Here is an 18,011-nt window from a genome sequence, read left to right on the forward strand (position 1 = left end):
TCAGTTAGGAAGTATTTCCCAACTTGACAATTACACTTGCCTCTTTTCAAGATCTGTTCCCTCTCCCCACCTCCAGTTCTGCCTGCTAAGGCTAAGCTGAACCATCAGAACAAAGTAAATGCCTCTTCCATGTCTCAGACCTTCAAACCCTTGAAGAAAATGATCATAATACCTCCTTAAGACTTCTCATCTCTAGGCTTTCCATATGAATTTTCGGTTTCTAGGTTTGTAGAGGAGACTGAATTACCTCCTTATCAACAGACGACAACTTAGAAACTTAGCCTGTCCTTGACATCTGGCCTTTTTCTCCCATGGGCCATGCCTGTAGGTGCCTGTAACTACCTACTATACCTTTCTTGGAGGGCTGAGAAGCAAGGGTCCTATCTTGTGGGACACAGCTGTGTTTACCCTTCTGAAAAAAATTCCTTTGGAGGTATAATGGAAACATTCATCTAGGGTTATAAGTCAGCAGTCTGATGGATTTTTCAGTTTGGGTGCCTTTGGGTGGCTGGGGGGAGACTTAGGTCTTGTATGAACTACATCCCTATGCTTATCTGGCAGACTTTCCTCCCCCCATTCTGGGGGAAAAAAAACAGACCCTAAAGGACTTTTAGACTGAATCAGGAGGCAACAAACATTTATTAAATGTTTTCTCTGTGCCAGGCCCTGTGCTAAGTGCTGGGGATACAAAGAAGGATAAGAGATAAAAGGCATAGCGTCTAGTGCTGGGGTGGGGAACTTGTATCCTCAAGGCCACATGTGGTCTTCTCAGTCCTTGGGTCCCTTTGACTGAGTCCAGGTTTTACAGAATAAATCCTTTTATGAAGGGGATTTGTTATGTGCCGTCTGGATTCAGTCAAAGGGCTGCACTTGAGGACCTAGAGGGCCACATGTGGCCTCAAGGCTGCAGGTTCCCCACCCCTAGGACTATATAGAGGTGATAGGGCTTTTAAGAGGCACAGTTGGGGTGCAGAATCATGGACTGTTGTGAAAACATCATACAGCTAAGTCATCCCTCATGCTCCATCCACAGTGCCAACTCTCCATGCCAACTGCATATTGATCCAGGTGCCCCAGAGTGCTGGTACTGAGGAACCCATCTCACTTCCTAATATTTACACTTCCCATGGAATCATGGAGGCAACTCAGAATGCCCACTGGGGGTCCAGACTCAGTGCTGAGAGCTTGTATCAAGCTTTCCACTTCCATACTGGGATCTAATTTGAGTATCACTCAAGTGAAATGAAATGTGCCCCAGAACGACCTTGACTTTAACTAGTAGCAGACCTTGAGTGTTGCTTGGACTTTTAAAGACATGGTTCAGAAACCCAGAGAACACCATGTTCTGAAAGCTGTTTTTAAGAATGATGTTCTCTTTGGAGAGCTGGTCCATGTTGAGCCATTACCAGACCACAGCTGAATGTCCTATATTTGGGACAAATACAAATTTTAAACTCTACTTCCTGCCACCCACGGTGTTTGCCCAAGGCAGGAGGGTAAAGCAAAGATGCCTTCCCCTTCCTGGTTCCCAAACCCCAGCCCACCCTGTCAATGCTCTCCTCCTAAGCCTATCCTTCCCAGGATCCCATGGGCCAGCCCTTCTTAGATAAATTGACAACTCTCAAAGTTGAAAGGCTGTCCACTATTTCCTGATCATTCTTGTATTTTTATTTCTTTTTGTTTTTTGCTTATGCTGTGCACTTCACTACCTCCTGCTTCTTGTGTAGGACTCCTAGAGCACAGAGAGAATGACATGTGGTGTTAGGCTAGAAGCGAGAAAAGAGAAAAAAGGGTTAATCATAATATTAGTAATAATAGCTAGCATTTGAATGCTAGCTATTTGAATTTAAATTTGAATTTTAAGGTTTGCAAAATGATTTACAAATATTTCTACTTGTTCCTCAAAACAACTCTGGGAGGTAGGTGCTGTTATTATCCCCATTTTACAGATGAGGAAACTGAGATATGAAGCATTTAAGCGACTTCCAGGGTCACTCAGTAAATGGGCCAGATTTGTATTCAGGTCAGCCTGACTACTGTCCTACTTCAAAGAGGAATGTGCTTTCTAGGAAGCCTCCAGAGTTCTGGTCAGAGTATCGAGAAAGTTTCTCAGATTTGGTAGGAACTATCAGTGTTAGGAAGCCCAGGGTGCCAGGCTGACTCCAAATTTGGTGTGTGTGTTGTATATGTGAATATGATCCTGGATTGTCAAAGACTAGGCTGGTGGAACTTAAACTGGCATGGCAGAGCTATAACTAGGGTGGGATTACAGGGCTTTGTTGCAGGACACTAAAATTTAGAGTGTTGTTATGAGCATTTAGCAGCATGGCACCAGCTGAACTTAGTACCTGGGTAGTGTAGTCAGAATAGGGACAGAGAAAGGGGACCTGTGATTTCATTGGTTTAGAGAGTTCTGGGCTGAGGAAGTTTCACTCAGCTCTTAAAGGCAACTAGGTGGCTCTGTAGTGCGTAGTGCTAAACCTAGAGACGGAGAGACCTGAGTTCAAATTCGGCCTAAAACACTTCCTAGGTGTGTTATCATGTTACCTTCTGTCTGCCAAAGGTTCTCAACTATAAAATGGGAGTGATAATAGCACCTACCTCCTAGGGTTGTGGTGAGGCTCAAATAAGATACACAGTGCCCAGGAGATACACGCTTACATTCACATATAGTAGATGCCTAATAAAAGCTTATTTCTCTCTCCCAATTCCCATTGGCACCTTCTCTGCAGTTTATATACTTGGAGAGCTGCCTATCCAACCTGAGAGGCTAAGAGACTTGTCCAGGGTCACTTAGCCAGTATGCTTCAGAGGCAAGGCTTAATTGAACTCAAATTGTCTTGATTCCAAGGATGACTCTCTCCACTACACTAAAGACAAGTTAGATAAAATAGAAAGCTACCAGATGCTCCATCTCCTCCCTTTTGCCCCCTCAAGCGTATTCTGTGGTGAGGGGTCTCTCTCCCCACCCTCCTAACTGTATTTGTCTTAAAAAGTGGATGGCTTTGAGGGGATGTTTCATATCATTTCCCCTGAACATCTTTTGCCAAGCTTGCTCTGGCCTACCACGTTGCTCTCGTGATGCCTTTGGGCTGTGGGCAAAGTTCTAGTGATGTCTCTTGCCCCCAAGATGAACCTGGCTAGGGGGTGATGCAGAGCTCAAGCTTTCTGACCCTTTTGAGGGTCCGAGCCTGCTCTTGAAGGCTACTGGGGCCGAAGTGAACCACCCACAATCCCCCTCTGTAAGCAAGTGAGCTTTTGTGTTTCTACCTCCCTCTCCATACAGTTGCAGTCTCCGCTTGGCCTCTCGATGTCCTCTCTCAGCCACGCCTCTCACCAGGCAGTGTAAGAAGGCCCAGGCCCAGGCCCAGCCCCAGGCCCAAGCCCCAGGAGCCCACCTTCAAGGAGCATTCCTAAAGGAATAAAGTTCTCTTTGCCAGGAAACAGGTACAAGGCTTGATGGGGGCAAAATCACATTTTATTTTCTGTGTCATTGATGCATTTGTTTTACATTCCAGTCATTTCCCAGTTCAGAAGGCAGCACGTGGATGGAATGCTGATCTTGAAACCAGGAAGACCTGGGTTCAAATTCTGCCTCTGATCCATATTGACTGTGACCCTGGGCAAATACCTTCACGTGCTCTGTGCTCTCAGCAACTCACTCAGGAGTGGGAGAAAGGGTGCTGACATGCACTGAGAGAGGCAGCTCTCTTTCTGGGGGTCCCATCCTTGTACCTCTCCTCTTTCTTGATAGTTTCCCAGTCTCTGCCCTTGAACTGTTACTAGTAACCCCTTGGCTCCATTCTACATTCATTGGCACCCCACCCCCACCCTGGCCCCCTGCAGGGCATCATCTTGCTACTGGTCCTCACAGTATGCTGGCTTTGCTAAATGTCATTTCATCACATCTTCCCATGGTCCCTGAATTCCTCAGATTCACCATTTCCTATGGCCAAGTAGTTAGACTTCATCCATTTTGGGTGGTTGTTAGAGGAGAAGGGAGGGATTGAGCCTTGAATCTTCCAGAGACTGCTATGGGGAAAAATGAATCTAGGAATTCCCCAGGGACCTAAAACAAATAAAAAAACAAACAAACCCAGCAGCCTGACACACAGAAAATCTTTGAGGATAGCCAGGGATGGGAATTCAGTTCATTCAAAAAGCATATATTAAATGCCTGCTGTTTGCAGGCACTTTACTAGGTGCTTGTGGGGTGGGAATGTTCAGGGAGGACTAGCACCTCTGGTGTGAAGGCTGCTGAGCTCTGTTTGGGGCTGCACCTTTGGGATCCACCTGGCACTCCACTTTCTCCTGTAGCTCCTGGTAGCATGTACAGTGGCCAAACTCTGGTAAACTCTCATAGCAGATGGGCTAAACTGGGTTTGGGGGAGTGATGGGCCCTAAACCCTTTAGTGAGTTAGGGGCATATCTACCCCAAGCATGTGAAGACTTCCTCTGGTGTGATGGGCAGATGAGAACAATGTGTTCCAATGGCCATGAATGCGGCTGAAGCAGGCTCTGTGGAGCACTTAGAGCTTGGTCAGATATCAAAGATGCCAAGGTCATCCACTGCATCTGGGGCCACCACCAGTCATCCTGACTTTTCTCTTGCCACTGGACTGTGATGACTCTGGAAGAGAGAGTGAGGCTGAGGACTTTGCACAACTCTGCCTCCCTTAAATCCAGTTCATATAAGAATCAGGACATTCCCCCCCCATGATCTCATTGTTCCTCTTTGAAAATGAAGGACAGACAACAGCTAGGTGTAGCAATAATAGTGATGACAGTAGTAATAGCGAGCATTTCTATAGTGCTTTAATGATCCTGGGAGGTAGTCACTATTGTGATCCCTATTTTACAGTTGAAGAAACTGAAGCAGATGGCTTAAATGACTTGCCCAGGGTCACACAGGTAGTAAGTGTCTGAGGCTGGATTTGAATTTCCATCTTCCTGAAATGGGGTTCAAGGCCTTATCCATTGAACCACCTACCTGCCAAGCAATCCACAAATAAAAACACACGTTTCCCTGACCTTGAGGAGTTTGTGTTTTATATAGGAAAATAACATGTAAGCCAATAGAGAAACAGGAAATATATGTAAAGTGATTTCACTGGGTAGAGAGTGCTAACACCTGGGATGATGAGGAAGGGCCTTTTCTAGGGGTGGAAGTAGGAGATCCCTCCACACCTAGGAAAAGTAGCTGAACTAAGGCTGGGATTTTGACTTAGTCCAGTGAAATTCCTGGTTATTGTGCCTTGGAAGGCAGGCCATGTGGAAAGACTCTCTTGGGACCATTTTAGTGCCTTTGAACTGAGCCTCAGAGGGACTAGTGCTTGAAAAGGGCTTGTGTGATTGGCAGAGAGGCAGATTCACCCTGGTGTGAGAGCTCGGTTCTAAGTGAACGAATCCTAATCCACTTGTGCCTTTTTGCTCCTCCACAGCTCCTGAGATGACACCTGCATGAGCAAGGCCCGAGGGGCCCCAAGGCCGCCATGCATGACGCGCTCTTCCTGACCTTTGGTCCTGAGAGAGAGAGAGAAAAAGACGTGTCTCTGTGTGTGAATTTCTGTCTTCAAAAAGGAGACCTGAGCCCAAGGGGGACACAATGGTCACCAACTCCACTGGGTCCCTTCAAGGGTGATGTTGGAATGTCTCCTTTCCAGGCTGGGCTGAAGGGGAAGGACATCATGACCCCATGTTCTAGGGCAGAAGGTCATGGCCAGGTTTGGGTCTCTCTGTCTATGCAATTTTTTTCAAGAGTCCCTGACCCTGTCTTTGCCTCTAAAGTCGTCCATTGCCATTACCTGCATGGGCTTCAATCTTGTGGCCAACTTCGGTCCCATCTGAGGGGGATCTTCAGGAGAAGGTTCCTGGATTTGATGTTTCCCACCCTCCATCTTCCCAATCCCAGTCTCCCTTTCTCCAAGTTCTGCAGAAATCCCCAGAGGGCAGAGATGCTCAAGGAGTCTTGGTGAAATTCTCCAGGTGACCTGAGGCTCCCCTACCCCTTGGGAGGGGAGAGGAAGAAGAAAGCCTTCTTGCCTAAAAAAATGATTTGGTGGGTCTTCATTCAGTTCTCCTGGCTGGGTGGATAAGACACCTCTAGATTTCAAACTCCCATCAGTGCCTGTATTGTTGACTCTGGGTTAGAGGAGTCCTCCAGGCCTGGGTGAGTCTTGGAAGGAATCTGGTCCTTCCCTTCAGGCCTGGCCTCTCCAGGGAAGGCAGAGAAGGTGGGCTGGGATGCTTTCACCTCTGCTGCTGTCCCCCATTCTGATGCTGTCATGGGCATCTAAAGTCCTTAGGCTCTCAGTGTCAAGTACCATATGAACTTGAAAAAAAACATTTAGAAATACAGAAAAAGTGGAGAACCTTCAAGGTCAAGAACAGCCCTGATGGGGTAGGGGTGGGAGTGGGAGATCCTTCCACACCTAGGAAAAATAGATGAACGAAGGCTGGGATTTTGAATCGGTCCAATGAAGTTCCTGGGCAGTGTGCCTTTCAAGGCAGGCCATGTGGAAAGACTCTCTTGGGACCATTTTGGTGCCATTAAACATTCTTGGCTTGATGTTCAAACCCAAAGTGAAGGACATTTATCAAAGTACAAGAATCTTGACATAATGTGATTGGGGGCTGTTGGGTTTTGTTTTGTTTTATTTTTCCTTTTTCCTTCAGGGCTACCATGGTTTAATCTCCCAACTCTGTAAATATGTATGAAGATGATTTTAAGAGCATGTATTTATGTCCCTGACTGTAAATGCTCCATTTTTAAAGTTTTATAATTCGTGTTATTTAATTAATTAACAACTGCAGTAAAGTGATGGAGATGGGTCCAGGAGAAAGGTCTCCTGGAGATAAATCCTCACATGGGCAAGAAAAAAAAATTGGAATCACAGTTTCATGTCAGAATTTGCACATTTCCCACACAATGGAAAACTTTTCTCAGTAGATAATAAAATGGAAGCCTCACTCTCCTTCCCAAATTAATGAATCCTCTAGCATGGAAATAGTGGATTTTTCTCATCCTAATGGTAAAAATTTGTCCCAATCATTGTTCAAATTCACAAAATTATCCCTCTCCCCTCCTCCAATTCCCCAGGTATTTCTGCTTCCTGGGAAAGAGTTCTGTGGCTGAAAGCCCATGAGCCTCTCCTTCTATCCTGTAACAATGAGTGTTGTTGGGGGCAGGGATTATTAAGTGAAGGGAAATCATTTTTTGCATGTGAAATTTTGCTGGTCATCTTTGAGCACTCTCCTCATGTGATTCTTGATCTGAGTGTCCCAATAATGAAAAAGAAAAAAAATGAAAAAAAAATTATTTTTTTAAAGTGGTGTTTCCTGGTCAGTGCTGGTCTTCTGAACGTTGAGTGAGATTGCTGAAGACTCTGTTGTTTGTCTGCCATGTGAAGAAAATTAACAATAAAAACAAACAAAAATGAAGTGCACCTATAGGGGAAGCCTGTGTGAAGAAAGGTCCTTTCCTTAGCCTCGGCTCCTCCCAGTAGGAATTCTGGACTTGGGCAGGAGCTTGGGCTAGCTGGCTGCTGAATGGGAGCTTCTGACTCCGAGGGAGGTGGGAGTGGGGGCTGAGCCATTGCCTTGATCTCCCCTTTGTGAGCTCCATAGCTTTCTTCTTTTTGTTCCATCTCCTTCTCCCCCCTTGCTCACTAATGTCTCTCTCCCCCCTTTCCTCCCCCATCTCTTTCTCCTCTCTCTTCCTTTCTCTCCCTCTCTGTCTGTTTCTCTCTATCTTCTCTCCTCCCTCCCCTCACTCCCAATCAGAAGTCACATCTTTCTATACATTCTCAGCATTACAGGGCTATCCAGGGGACCACCAGGCATGTCTAGGGGAGAAGGTCACACCTGTAAGGTAGGGTTGGGAAACTGATGGGGCAGGGGGGATGTTCGGTATTGACATGGGAAATTGGAGGAGACATTCATGGAAAGGGGGGACGTCAATAGGGAAGGTTGGGAAAGGAGCATTGATAGGTGATGTTAGAGACATCTATTGATGGGTATTTGAGAAGCATTCACTGGGAGACTGGGAAGGACAAGAAAGTCAGTGGAGCCATTGACTGTCAAGGTGGTGGGTAGACATTGATGAGAGGTTGAAAAGGGGGCATTAATAGGGATATTTCAAGGAGTCATCAATAGAAAGTGAGGACATTGGCAGAAGAGATTGGGAAGGAGGTATTAACAGATTGTTTGGGGGAAGCTTTTGACAGGAGGTGAGGAGTGGACATTGATGAGATTGAGAAAAGGGCATTGGTGGGAAATTGAGTCACTGTTGGGAAGTGGGGGCATTAATGATCTGGTTAGGGTAGTTATCAGTGGAGGAGGTAAAGGGGAAAGTTAGGAAGGGAACATTGATGGGAGCCAGAATTGGCTTACTGGTTGATTGTAGAGAAGATATCAAAGGATTGTGCTACTTCACTGAGAGTTAGCCAAGCCCATATCTCCATTTCCCCACTAACCATTTCTATACTTTAAATGAGTTAAAATGTGTCATCTTCCCCTGTCCATCCTGTCTCCTCCCCTCCCCAAAGAAATAAACACATTTTATTTCAAACCAGAGGGAACAGACAAAAGGGAAAGATCAAAGTGATAGAATAGCTAGTTCTTCTCTCAAGGCTTGGTTCCCACCCCCTTCCCCTGCCGTTTTCCTCCTTAAACACTAGACAAGAGAGGGTAGGGAAGGAAAGAATGGGGAAGGGGGCGAGAGACATTCTGAGACCATTTTGACCATTTTTGACTAAGCTAAGGGCTGTGTTTCACCCAGAAACTCTGGGCCAGAGAGGTTTGTTTTTTCTTTTCATTTTTGCTTCCCTTGACATTCAGTTCTGCTGATAAGATTCCAAAGCCCCACGAGTTTGAAACGAGAGGGGAAACCTGCTTGCAAGAGGGTCTGGCAAACAGTGGCCCTCTCCAGGCTGCAACTTTCCTCAGTTCTCCAAAGATGCACTGTCTCCATCCCCGAAAAGTAAAGGACACCCATCTGTTGTCAGGCAGTGTCTGTGCTGTGCTAATGAACTCCACAAACCAACCCTGACTACTTGTCCCCAGGGGAAGGGAGAGTTGATGGGGGCAAAGGATCCCATGCAAAGAAATTGGCAAGTGAGGAAGGCAATCATTATTGTAAATCACATGACAAGCTCTTGTCACTGAAAATTAACTGACTCAAATTTCCTTTAGATCATGGCTACGAAGAAGGATTAAAGACATTTGCTCACATTGCCTCTACACAAACATATAAAATAACTATTGGCTATATGTGTATGTGCATATATGTCTATATGTGTGTATAGAAATATATTTTTATATATTTTTACATTATATATGTATATAATTTTATATCCTTATGGGGGGAGGGAGGGAGGGGGAGAGAGATTGAGAGAGAGAGAGAGAGAGAGAGAGAGAGAGAGAGAGAGAGAGAGAGAGAGAGAGAGAGAGGAGAGAGATAGAGAGAGCTTGCTTCATGACAACCCTGTGAGACAGAAGATAGTATGTTTGCTTGTGTGCTGTTGTTATCCCCATCTCACTGATAAGGAGACTGAGGCTTCAAAGTTAGCTAGTGATTAGAGTTTGGGGTTGAACCCAGGTCTTTTGACTCTTGATCTAGTACTCTCTCCACAAAATAGATCTAATTTGGAATACTTCAGGATCCTCACAGAAGCTCAGAAGCCATCTAGTCCAATTGACACCTGAGAACAAATCTCCTTTGATAGCTAATGCTTATATAGCACTCTCAGGTTTCCAAGTGTTTTATTTATGCAAGCCCCAACAACCTTGTGACTTAGGTGCTATTATTATCCTGATTTTACAAATGAGGGAACTGAGATTGAGAGAGTTTAAGTGACTTGCCCAGGATCACACACCTATAGTAAGTATCTGAGGGAGGATTCAAACTCAGGTCTTTCTGACTCCAAATCCAATACGTAATCTACTGTGCCACCTAACAACCTCTAGAAAAATACCCAAGGAGTGGTCCTCCAACCTTGTATGAAGGACAGAAAAAAGCAAACAAGCATTTATCATGTGCCTACTATGTGCCAGGAACTGTGCTAAGCACTTTACAAATATTATCTTATTTGGTCCTCACAAAAACCCTGGGAAGTAAGTGCTATTATGACCCTCACTATATAACTGAAGAAACAGGCAGACAGAGTGACTCCCAGGATCAAACAGCTAGCAAATCTCTAAGGACAGACTTGAACTCAGGTCATCCTGCCTCGAGGTCTCTCACTCTTATCTACTTCAGCTCAGAGAAAGGGAACCACATTAGTATAGTTCTGGACACATAGTAGATTCTTAATAAATGCTGGTTAATCATCTCCAGATGTAGTCTTTTATTTTACTTTCTCAGATTTGTAGGAAGTCTTTCCTGATATCAAGCCTCGACAATCCCTCCCCTCTATCCCACCCCAGGCTTCTCTAGGCTAATCAACCCAGTTGTTGTTGTTTTTTAAATAGATCTTCATAAATTGTATTACAGTGGAAAGAACACTGGGGTCCTGGGTTCAAATCCTGTCTCTGATGTTTATAACTTGTGGGATCTTGGGCAAGTTAACTTGTTTGCCTCAGTTTCCTCATTTGAAAAATGAAGGGTTTGGGCCTCTGAGGTCCCTTCCAGCTCTGTCTGTAAAATCCTATGTCATGAACTCAAGATTGTTGCCAAACATTTGGAATAGCAGAAAAAGAAGCATTGTTCTTGGGATGGCCCTAATTTGAAATTTGTAGACTAGTTGATTGAGTAGTGACTATGTTTATTTTTAGAAAAATCCCCATTTTTGTAACAAGATTCCCCTTGGCTTTGAGTTTCCTAAACCAAGTAATGTCCGTGCTGGGTAGGATATCCCAGCCATTTACTGGAGAAAGAGGTCCTGGGGGACCTTTCCCTCTGGAATAAAGTCTAAATTTGGTCATCTTTTGATCAAAAGTGGTGTGCTGCTATTTAAGGGGATCTGCTCCCCATTTAACCAGGTATATACATCTGCCTGGCCTGAAAAGTACATGGAACTGACACAGGGACTGAATACTATTCCAGAGCTTAAAATAGTAACTTTTGTGCCCTGGTCAAGTGGTACAACTCATTTCCTCAATTCAACTTTTTAAGACAAATTCATTTGGGGGTGGTTGGGATGAGGGCAGGGCCAGGGTCAGAGAAACACAGCCATGGCAGGTAGAAATGGGGTCATCTGGTAGCTTCCTATTTTCTTCCTAAATAGTTATTAAGCTTAGATGTTTATGCTGCTGAGGACTGAGGTGCCTTGGGACACAAATCCCAGTTTCCCTGCTCTAGTTATATCTCTGCCATGTTCTGTATCTTCCTGATTTGGCCAAACTTGGAGTTCACTTACTGGTCTTTCCAGCCAGTGAGTTCTGGGAGTTTCCTTTTTTGAGGTCATCAGGAGAGTTGAAGGCAGTAGTTGTAGGGGAAAATATATAGGACCAATAGACAGAAATCCTGGCTTTCAATCAGCCAGTCAATATGCATTTGTTAAATACTTGCTATGTGTTGGGCACTGTGGCAAAGACTAGGAATAAAACAGGCAAAAATGAACTGGAATTTTCTTCTATCTCTGTCTCCTAGCTGGGCACCTTCCTGCCCTGGGGGATTACTCTCCTTATTGGTGACAGTTTCTCTCAGACCACTATTTTAAGAACAGCCCCAGACATGACATCACTATTCCACTGTTCCCATGTGAGGCATGCCCAGTCACTAACCTTATCCCCTCAAATGATGTCACATTTGGGTTAAAACAGCACAGTGCCTGGCACATAGTAGGCACTTAATAAATGCTTGTTCCCTTTCCCTGTCTGACCACTATTCTCCTTTGTGTGTTGTCTGCCCCAATATAATGTAAGCTCCTTGAGGGCAGGGACTGTCTTTATTTTTGTTTTATTCATTCATTCATATAAAATATTCAGAGATGAGTATGTGTATGTATATATTTGTTTGTAATGCAATGTACAGTGTATGTAAATATACATGTAAGTATACAATGTGTATATTTCATATACATATATGTATACATACATAAGTTGGTATAATGTATGTGCATATACATGCATACATAAATACATGTCTGAAGGGATGTGGTGTTGGTGATAGTAGAGACTATCAGGCAAGAATACTTATAGGGGTTGCTGCTGAAACTGAGCCTTGAAGGGAACTAGGAGTTCCAAGAAGCAAAGGCACCAGAGGGAAAGCAGTCCAGAAAGGGAGATAAAGCCTGTGCAAATTCCTGGAGGTGGAAGATGATCTGTCACATAGGGGCAGCCAAGATCAAGTCATTTGGACCGAACTATAGAATACATGAAGACGGTAGGGTGCAATGAAACCAGGTCTATAGCCAGATTTTGAAGGGCTTTAAATGCTAAAGATGTTTGTATTTTATTTTACAGGTAAGAGGGAACCTTTGAAAACTTTTGAAAGTGAGGGTGTGACTGACATGGTTAGATCTGTTGTAATAATAATAATAGCTAGCGTTTATATTTAAGCTTTGCAAAGCACTTTACAAATATCTCATTTGATCTTTACAACTACTCTGAGAGGTAGTTGTTATTATCCCCACATTATAAATGGGGAAATTGAAGCAGACAGATGGAAATAACAAGTAGGTGGTAAAGTCGGTAGGGTGCTGGATCTGGAGTCAGGAAGACGAGACCAATTGTGTGTCCTTGGGCAAGTCACTCAATCTCTGCCTCAACAGTCAAAACAAAGCAAAACAAAAAACAACCAAAAATACCTTCCTCCCAGGGTTGTTGTGACGTTCGAAAGAGATCATATTTGTAAATATGTGCCTGGTATATGGCGGCTGTAGCTGAAAGCCAGCCGTTGTTACCATCACAATCATCATTAATAGTAGTAGTAGTAGTAGAGTATTAATAGTAATAGTATAGTAGTAGCAGTGATAGCAGCAGCAGTACTAGTAGTATATAGATTGGAGATGGAAGACAGGAAGTAGGAAGGCTAATCTGAATGTCCGCCAGTCTGCCAGTCATTAGCTATATGACCTTGGGCTAGTCTCTACCCTTCTCTGAACCTCAGTCTCCTCCTCTTTAAAATGAAGGAGTTGAATTAGGTGATCTCTAAGGTCCCTTCAAACTCTGATATTCTGTGTTTCCATGGGGTTCAGGGACCCATTTTTATGGAGCTCCTACTGTATTCAGGGCAGTATAGAGGAATAGAAAAGAAGTCTCTTTCCCCAAGAAGCAAGTATACAATATCCCAGTGTTACTGTTAAATGTTACTTCTCACCCAGAGAGACAGCATGAGCTCCCAACTAGAGAACTGGATTTGTGATCCAGAAAAGTCAGGACCTGCCTCCAACACATCCTGGCTGTGTCTCTTGTCATGTCACAGTGTCCCCCAGCAACCCCATACAACTTTAAGCTGACTTTGCCTTCCTAGAGAAATGTCTTAATAGTTTATAGTTTCCTATAATCAAGCAGTCATTCAATGTGCATTTATTAAGTGCCTACTATGTGCCAGGTCCTGTGCTAAGAAGAGCTGAGAATACCAAAAGAAGCAAAAGACACTCCCTGACCTCAAGGAGTTTACAATCCAATGAGGGAGACAAAGCAAGCAAATATATACACAGCAAGCTGGTTACAGGATATTTAGGAAACAATAGAGTAAAGGCAGTGGAAATCAGAAGGGCTGGGGATGGCTTCCAGTAAAAGAAGGGATTTTAGTTAGGATTTAAAGGAAGCTAGGGAGATTAGTAAGTGGAGCTGGTAGGGGACAGCCAGAGAGAAGGCTATCAGCAGAAAAAAATATATAGGAAAGTCCACATTAGATAGTTATCACATACTACCTGACTGACTTTGGGAAGTCACTTTCCCTCTCTGATTCTCAATTTCCTTCTCTATAAAATGAGGTTAGAATAGATGATCCCTATGGTTTCTTCAAGCTTAAAATCTATAATCCTCTGAATGAGGGGAGGCTTCCAAAGGAAGTATGTCCACAAAATATTCTTTTTTCAGTTCCTCAACTATTGGTTCTTTCTCTTGTGATATGGTTTGGGTCCAAGTTGGCTGGCAGCTCTGCTTACTTCCTGGGCAGAGGAGGGGATGGGAGGAGTGGGGTGGGAAAGCTCATGTAGGAATAGGAACAATGTGATCAAACTGACAGGTGAGGTTAGAGGTAGGGAATACACAGAACTGTGGAGGAAAGTTTGAAACTTTGAGAAAACAGGTTATGTCAGACTAACAGTCCCCATATTGATACCCTGACTCACTTTCTGGTGCTAGCCTGAGTCATAGATTTAGAGCTGAAAAAGACCTGAGAGGCCATCTCGATCAACTTTTCCATTTTGTAGCTGAGGAAACTGAGGCCCAAGGAAATTGTGAATTGTCCAAGGTCCCAGGGATTAATAGAGTGTCACACTTCGAATTTGAATTCAGAACCTCTGACCCCACAGTATCATTGAACTCCTACAACCATTTCCCAACTCTATCTCAACAGTTCCTTGAATTTTGGTCCTTTGAAGAAGGCATCAATTTAGCCAGAGGGGCCATCTCCAAATGTCCTAATCTATATCTGGCCACTGTACCCAGGTGACTCGAGAGGAGAAAGTGAGGCTGGTGACCTTGTATAGCCTTCCTTCACTTAAATCCAATTTACTTGCAAATCATGGCATCCTCCTCCTGATGTCATGATCCTCTCCTAGAATGAAGGACAACAATGAACATTGGTTTATCCAGACCTTTTTGGCTCACATAGAGCCCGATTCAGACCCCGCCCCTCTTCTTAGGTATTACCCTTCTATTGTGTCATTCATACTCTAATTGCCTATATATACCAGGCTTCCCACTCCCACTTCCCATGATGGTATATATAGTTTGCACCTACCCCAAACCCCTTTCACTGCCTGATTTGCCAAATTCTTGGAACTGATTCATTCAATCAGTTCACAAGCATTTATGAATCACCTCTTATGTGCTTAGCGCTGAACATTTTATATCCTTCAGGAGTTTATAGTCTCATGGAGGAGATAATATACAAATAGGAAACAACAAACATGAGTGTAGACAGACTTTGGGAGACAGTGAAGGAGAGAAGGGCCTGGCAGGCCAAGTCCATGGGGTTGTGAAGAGTTGAACTTAATTGAATGACTGAACAACAAACAGAGCATAATAGAAGACCACATATGAGCCACTAGCTTTAGGCAGGAAAGACCATGGGGAGGATCACCGCATCACATAACCTCCTAGATGAAAACCCACAGGCCATTTAATCCAATTAATATCCACAAAAGAATCCCCTTGATGATATGCTAAACAAGTGGTCATTCAGCCTTTGCCTGATGACTTTCCATGAGGACAAACACTGCTTTTCGAGATGGTGCATTTCATTTCTGGATAAGTCTCCTTGTAGGAAGTGGTTTTTCTTACTTCAAGACTAAATTTCCCCATTTTGGGCTTCTACCCTCATCACTCCTAGTTCTGCCTTTTGGTACCAAGTGATAAGTCTAATCTCTGTTCTGTATAGTAACCCTGCAAATACTTGAAGACAGCTTTCATGATGCCGTCTCCCTCTTCCCCCATAAGTGTTCTCTTCTTCAGGTTACCCATTCCCTTCAGCTGGTTATTGAGTGGAATAATGTTAAATTTATCCCATCATCATCCTGATAACCCTCCACCTTATTAGATGACCTTCCTAAACATGGGGTCTGGAAGGAACCATAGTATACCAAATGTAGTCTAAGGCAAAAGACAGCAGAACCATCACCTGTGAGTTGAATTGGAAATGATGGAGAAAATATCCATTTCTCAATGAGTATCATCCATGTGGATCTTGGGATTGAGAGGTGGAAAGGACCTCAGAGGCCATCCTGTTCAATACCCTCATCTTACAGCTAAGGTCTAGAATCACTAAGAGACTTGCCCAAGGTCACATGGGTAGTATATGCCTCATCTCTGATTCTCCTATATGTGTGACTTTGAGTAAGTCACAACCTCCCCTGGACTCAATTTCCTCATCTTTAAAATGCTGGAGTTGAAGAAGCTAGGCTCTGAGGTCCCTTGTAGCTCTCCAATTCTACATTGCAGTTCCAGTCTTAACACGAGGGTCCTCTGACTCTAGGTCTTATAGTCTTTCCACCAGACCACTGTGCAGCCCCACATGAGTTGAATGCCCTGGCTAGAGCAGAAGGTATAACATCCAGCGAAGTAGTAGGCTTTAAATAGTTGGGCTGGGGACCACATTATGGAGGGACATGAAATGTCTGACTAAGAAATTTGTTGCTGGTATCAGAAACCAACAAGGGAGTGAGATGATGAAAGTGACATTTTAGAATGATTTATCTGGTGGCTATATACAGGATGGATTGGAAAGGGGAGAGGAGAAAATAACTTTCAGGACCTTAGCCAATGAGTTTGTGCTGATGGAGAAAAGATCCTATGCCCTGAGCTGTTTGGTTTGATTAATATGACCTTAGCGCTAGAGGGAAGGTCATGAAAAGCATCTATAACAACTGAATAAATTGAATGTACACAACTGCATTTTTAAAAAAATGTACTTACTATGTATAGAGAATTTTCTCAGTGTAGGGGAAGATTTTCTGAGAGGTCAAAATCTGTGATTTTATTTGTATAGTGTGGAAATAGCTTTCCTCATTGTAGCTCAGTTGTTCTTCCATGTCATCCCCCATCCCTCCCAAGGCCCCATGCCACTCTACCCTTTTTATTTAATTTTTTATGTACATGCTCCTATATCTTCTTCCCCCATAGAATGTAAGCTCCTTGAGGTCAGTAACTATTTGTTTTTTTTATCTTGGTATCCACTATGTCTGGCATATAGTAAATACTTAATAAACATTTGTTAAATTGAATGAATGAAGTTTTGCTCTCAGAGAGTTGCTAGGAGTAATGAGAGGTTCAGTGACTTATCCAGGGTTATGCAACTAGTATCAGAAGAGTCAGTCATCGAACCCAGTTCTTCTTGACTCTGTGATTGGTCTTGCATCCATTACACCATGTTTCCTCTCATCGTGAAAGGTAAAAGTTTAAATTAGACAGGCTCTGGATCATCATGGCTCTCACTGTCCAGTAGACAGTCTCTTGGGAGCTGGGATGATAATAATACCTTATAGTGGGTACCTGGTCATTTTTGTCTTGTTCTATTCTTTAGCTTCTAATGACTTCGCCATACTTCCCATACAGCCTTTGGTGCTGTGTGCACATCTTCTGAGAAGATGGTCCCTCAGGGTGACATATCTCTTCAAAGTTCTTCCCACTTCTATGGCCATAGGGTGGAAATGGCACTGTAAAAATACTTGACTTTGTTGCCTCCAAATGGGTAGAGTTTGCTACCACAAACTCATGGCCCATGATAAAAAGGGGATCCTCTGTGTATGAATTTCAGTGAATCACCATATATTAATAATAACAGGTGGAAGATTACATCAATATCTAGCTGGTACATGCTACTTAAAAAACCAGAATAGGCAATTCAACATTATCCAAAACCTTTATTACAGAGGTTTGAAAGCAAAGAAATCAGAGGAAAGAGAGAACCTCAGAAGAAGGAAAATGTGGAAAGTTGCTGGTCATCTATATGGTTGCAAGAAGTCCAATGCAATGACAACACAAATACGAAACAGAAAGTTTGCAAATTGTTTACATAATGAGCAATTGAAGTTATGTTATTGAGGGGAGATGTCTCAAACTGTAGATTCTCTGCAAACCTAGAAAGAATGGGGGCTGGATAAGATCCATAATTATTGACTCAGTTACTTCACAGTACGTAATTATTAGCAAAACACTTTACCAGCTTCCTCTCAGATATAAGCCTGAGCCACAGATGTACTTTTCTTAACAGAAGGCATCTTGCAGTTATTGCCAAACACAGTGACTCTTCCAAATATAGGCCAATTATATGTTTATATATTTTACTCAAAGCATTCACAATTTGCATAAATAATATATGTATACATGTAAGATATATATATGTACATATGTATCCTATATATTTAGAGGGAAGAAATTTGGAACATGTAGGGTTA

At 43.4% G+C, this 18,011-nt stretch overlaps 1 protein-coding gene across 9 annotated transcripts in view; it reads left to right on the forward strand.

The window, feature by feature from the left end:
• PRDM2 (PR/SET domain 2) overlaps nucleotides 1–7,449 on the forward strand; it is a 194,930-nt gene extending 187,481 nt beyond the window's left edge. For 8 of the 9 annotated variants that reach the window (XM_072608934.1, XM_072608928.1, XM_072608933.1 and 5 more), the window contains 2 exons: nucleotides 3,287–3,447; nucleotides 5,442–7,449. In XM_072608934.1, the coding sequence (XP_072465035.1) occupies nucleotides 3,287–3,425 (139 nt within the window). In that variant the 3' untranslated portion in view covers nucleotides 3,426–3,447; nucleotides 5,442–7,449. The remainder of the gene's footprint in view (nucleotides 1–3,286; nucleotides 3,448–5,441) is intronic. The other variant, XM_072608930.1, reaches the window with a different exon arrangement.
• The last annotated feature ends 10,562 nt before the right edge of the window (nucleotides 7,450–18,011 follow it).

Source organism: Notamacropus eugenii, chromosome 5, assembly GCF_028372415.1.
Source record: "Notamacropus eugenii isolate mMacEug1 chromosome 5, mMacEug1.pri_v2, whole genome shotgun sequence".
Classification (NCBI taxonomy): domain Eukaryota; kingdom Metazoa; phylum Chordata; class Mammalia; order Diprotodontia; family Macropodidae; genus Notamacropus; species Notamacropus eugenii.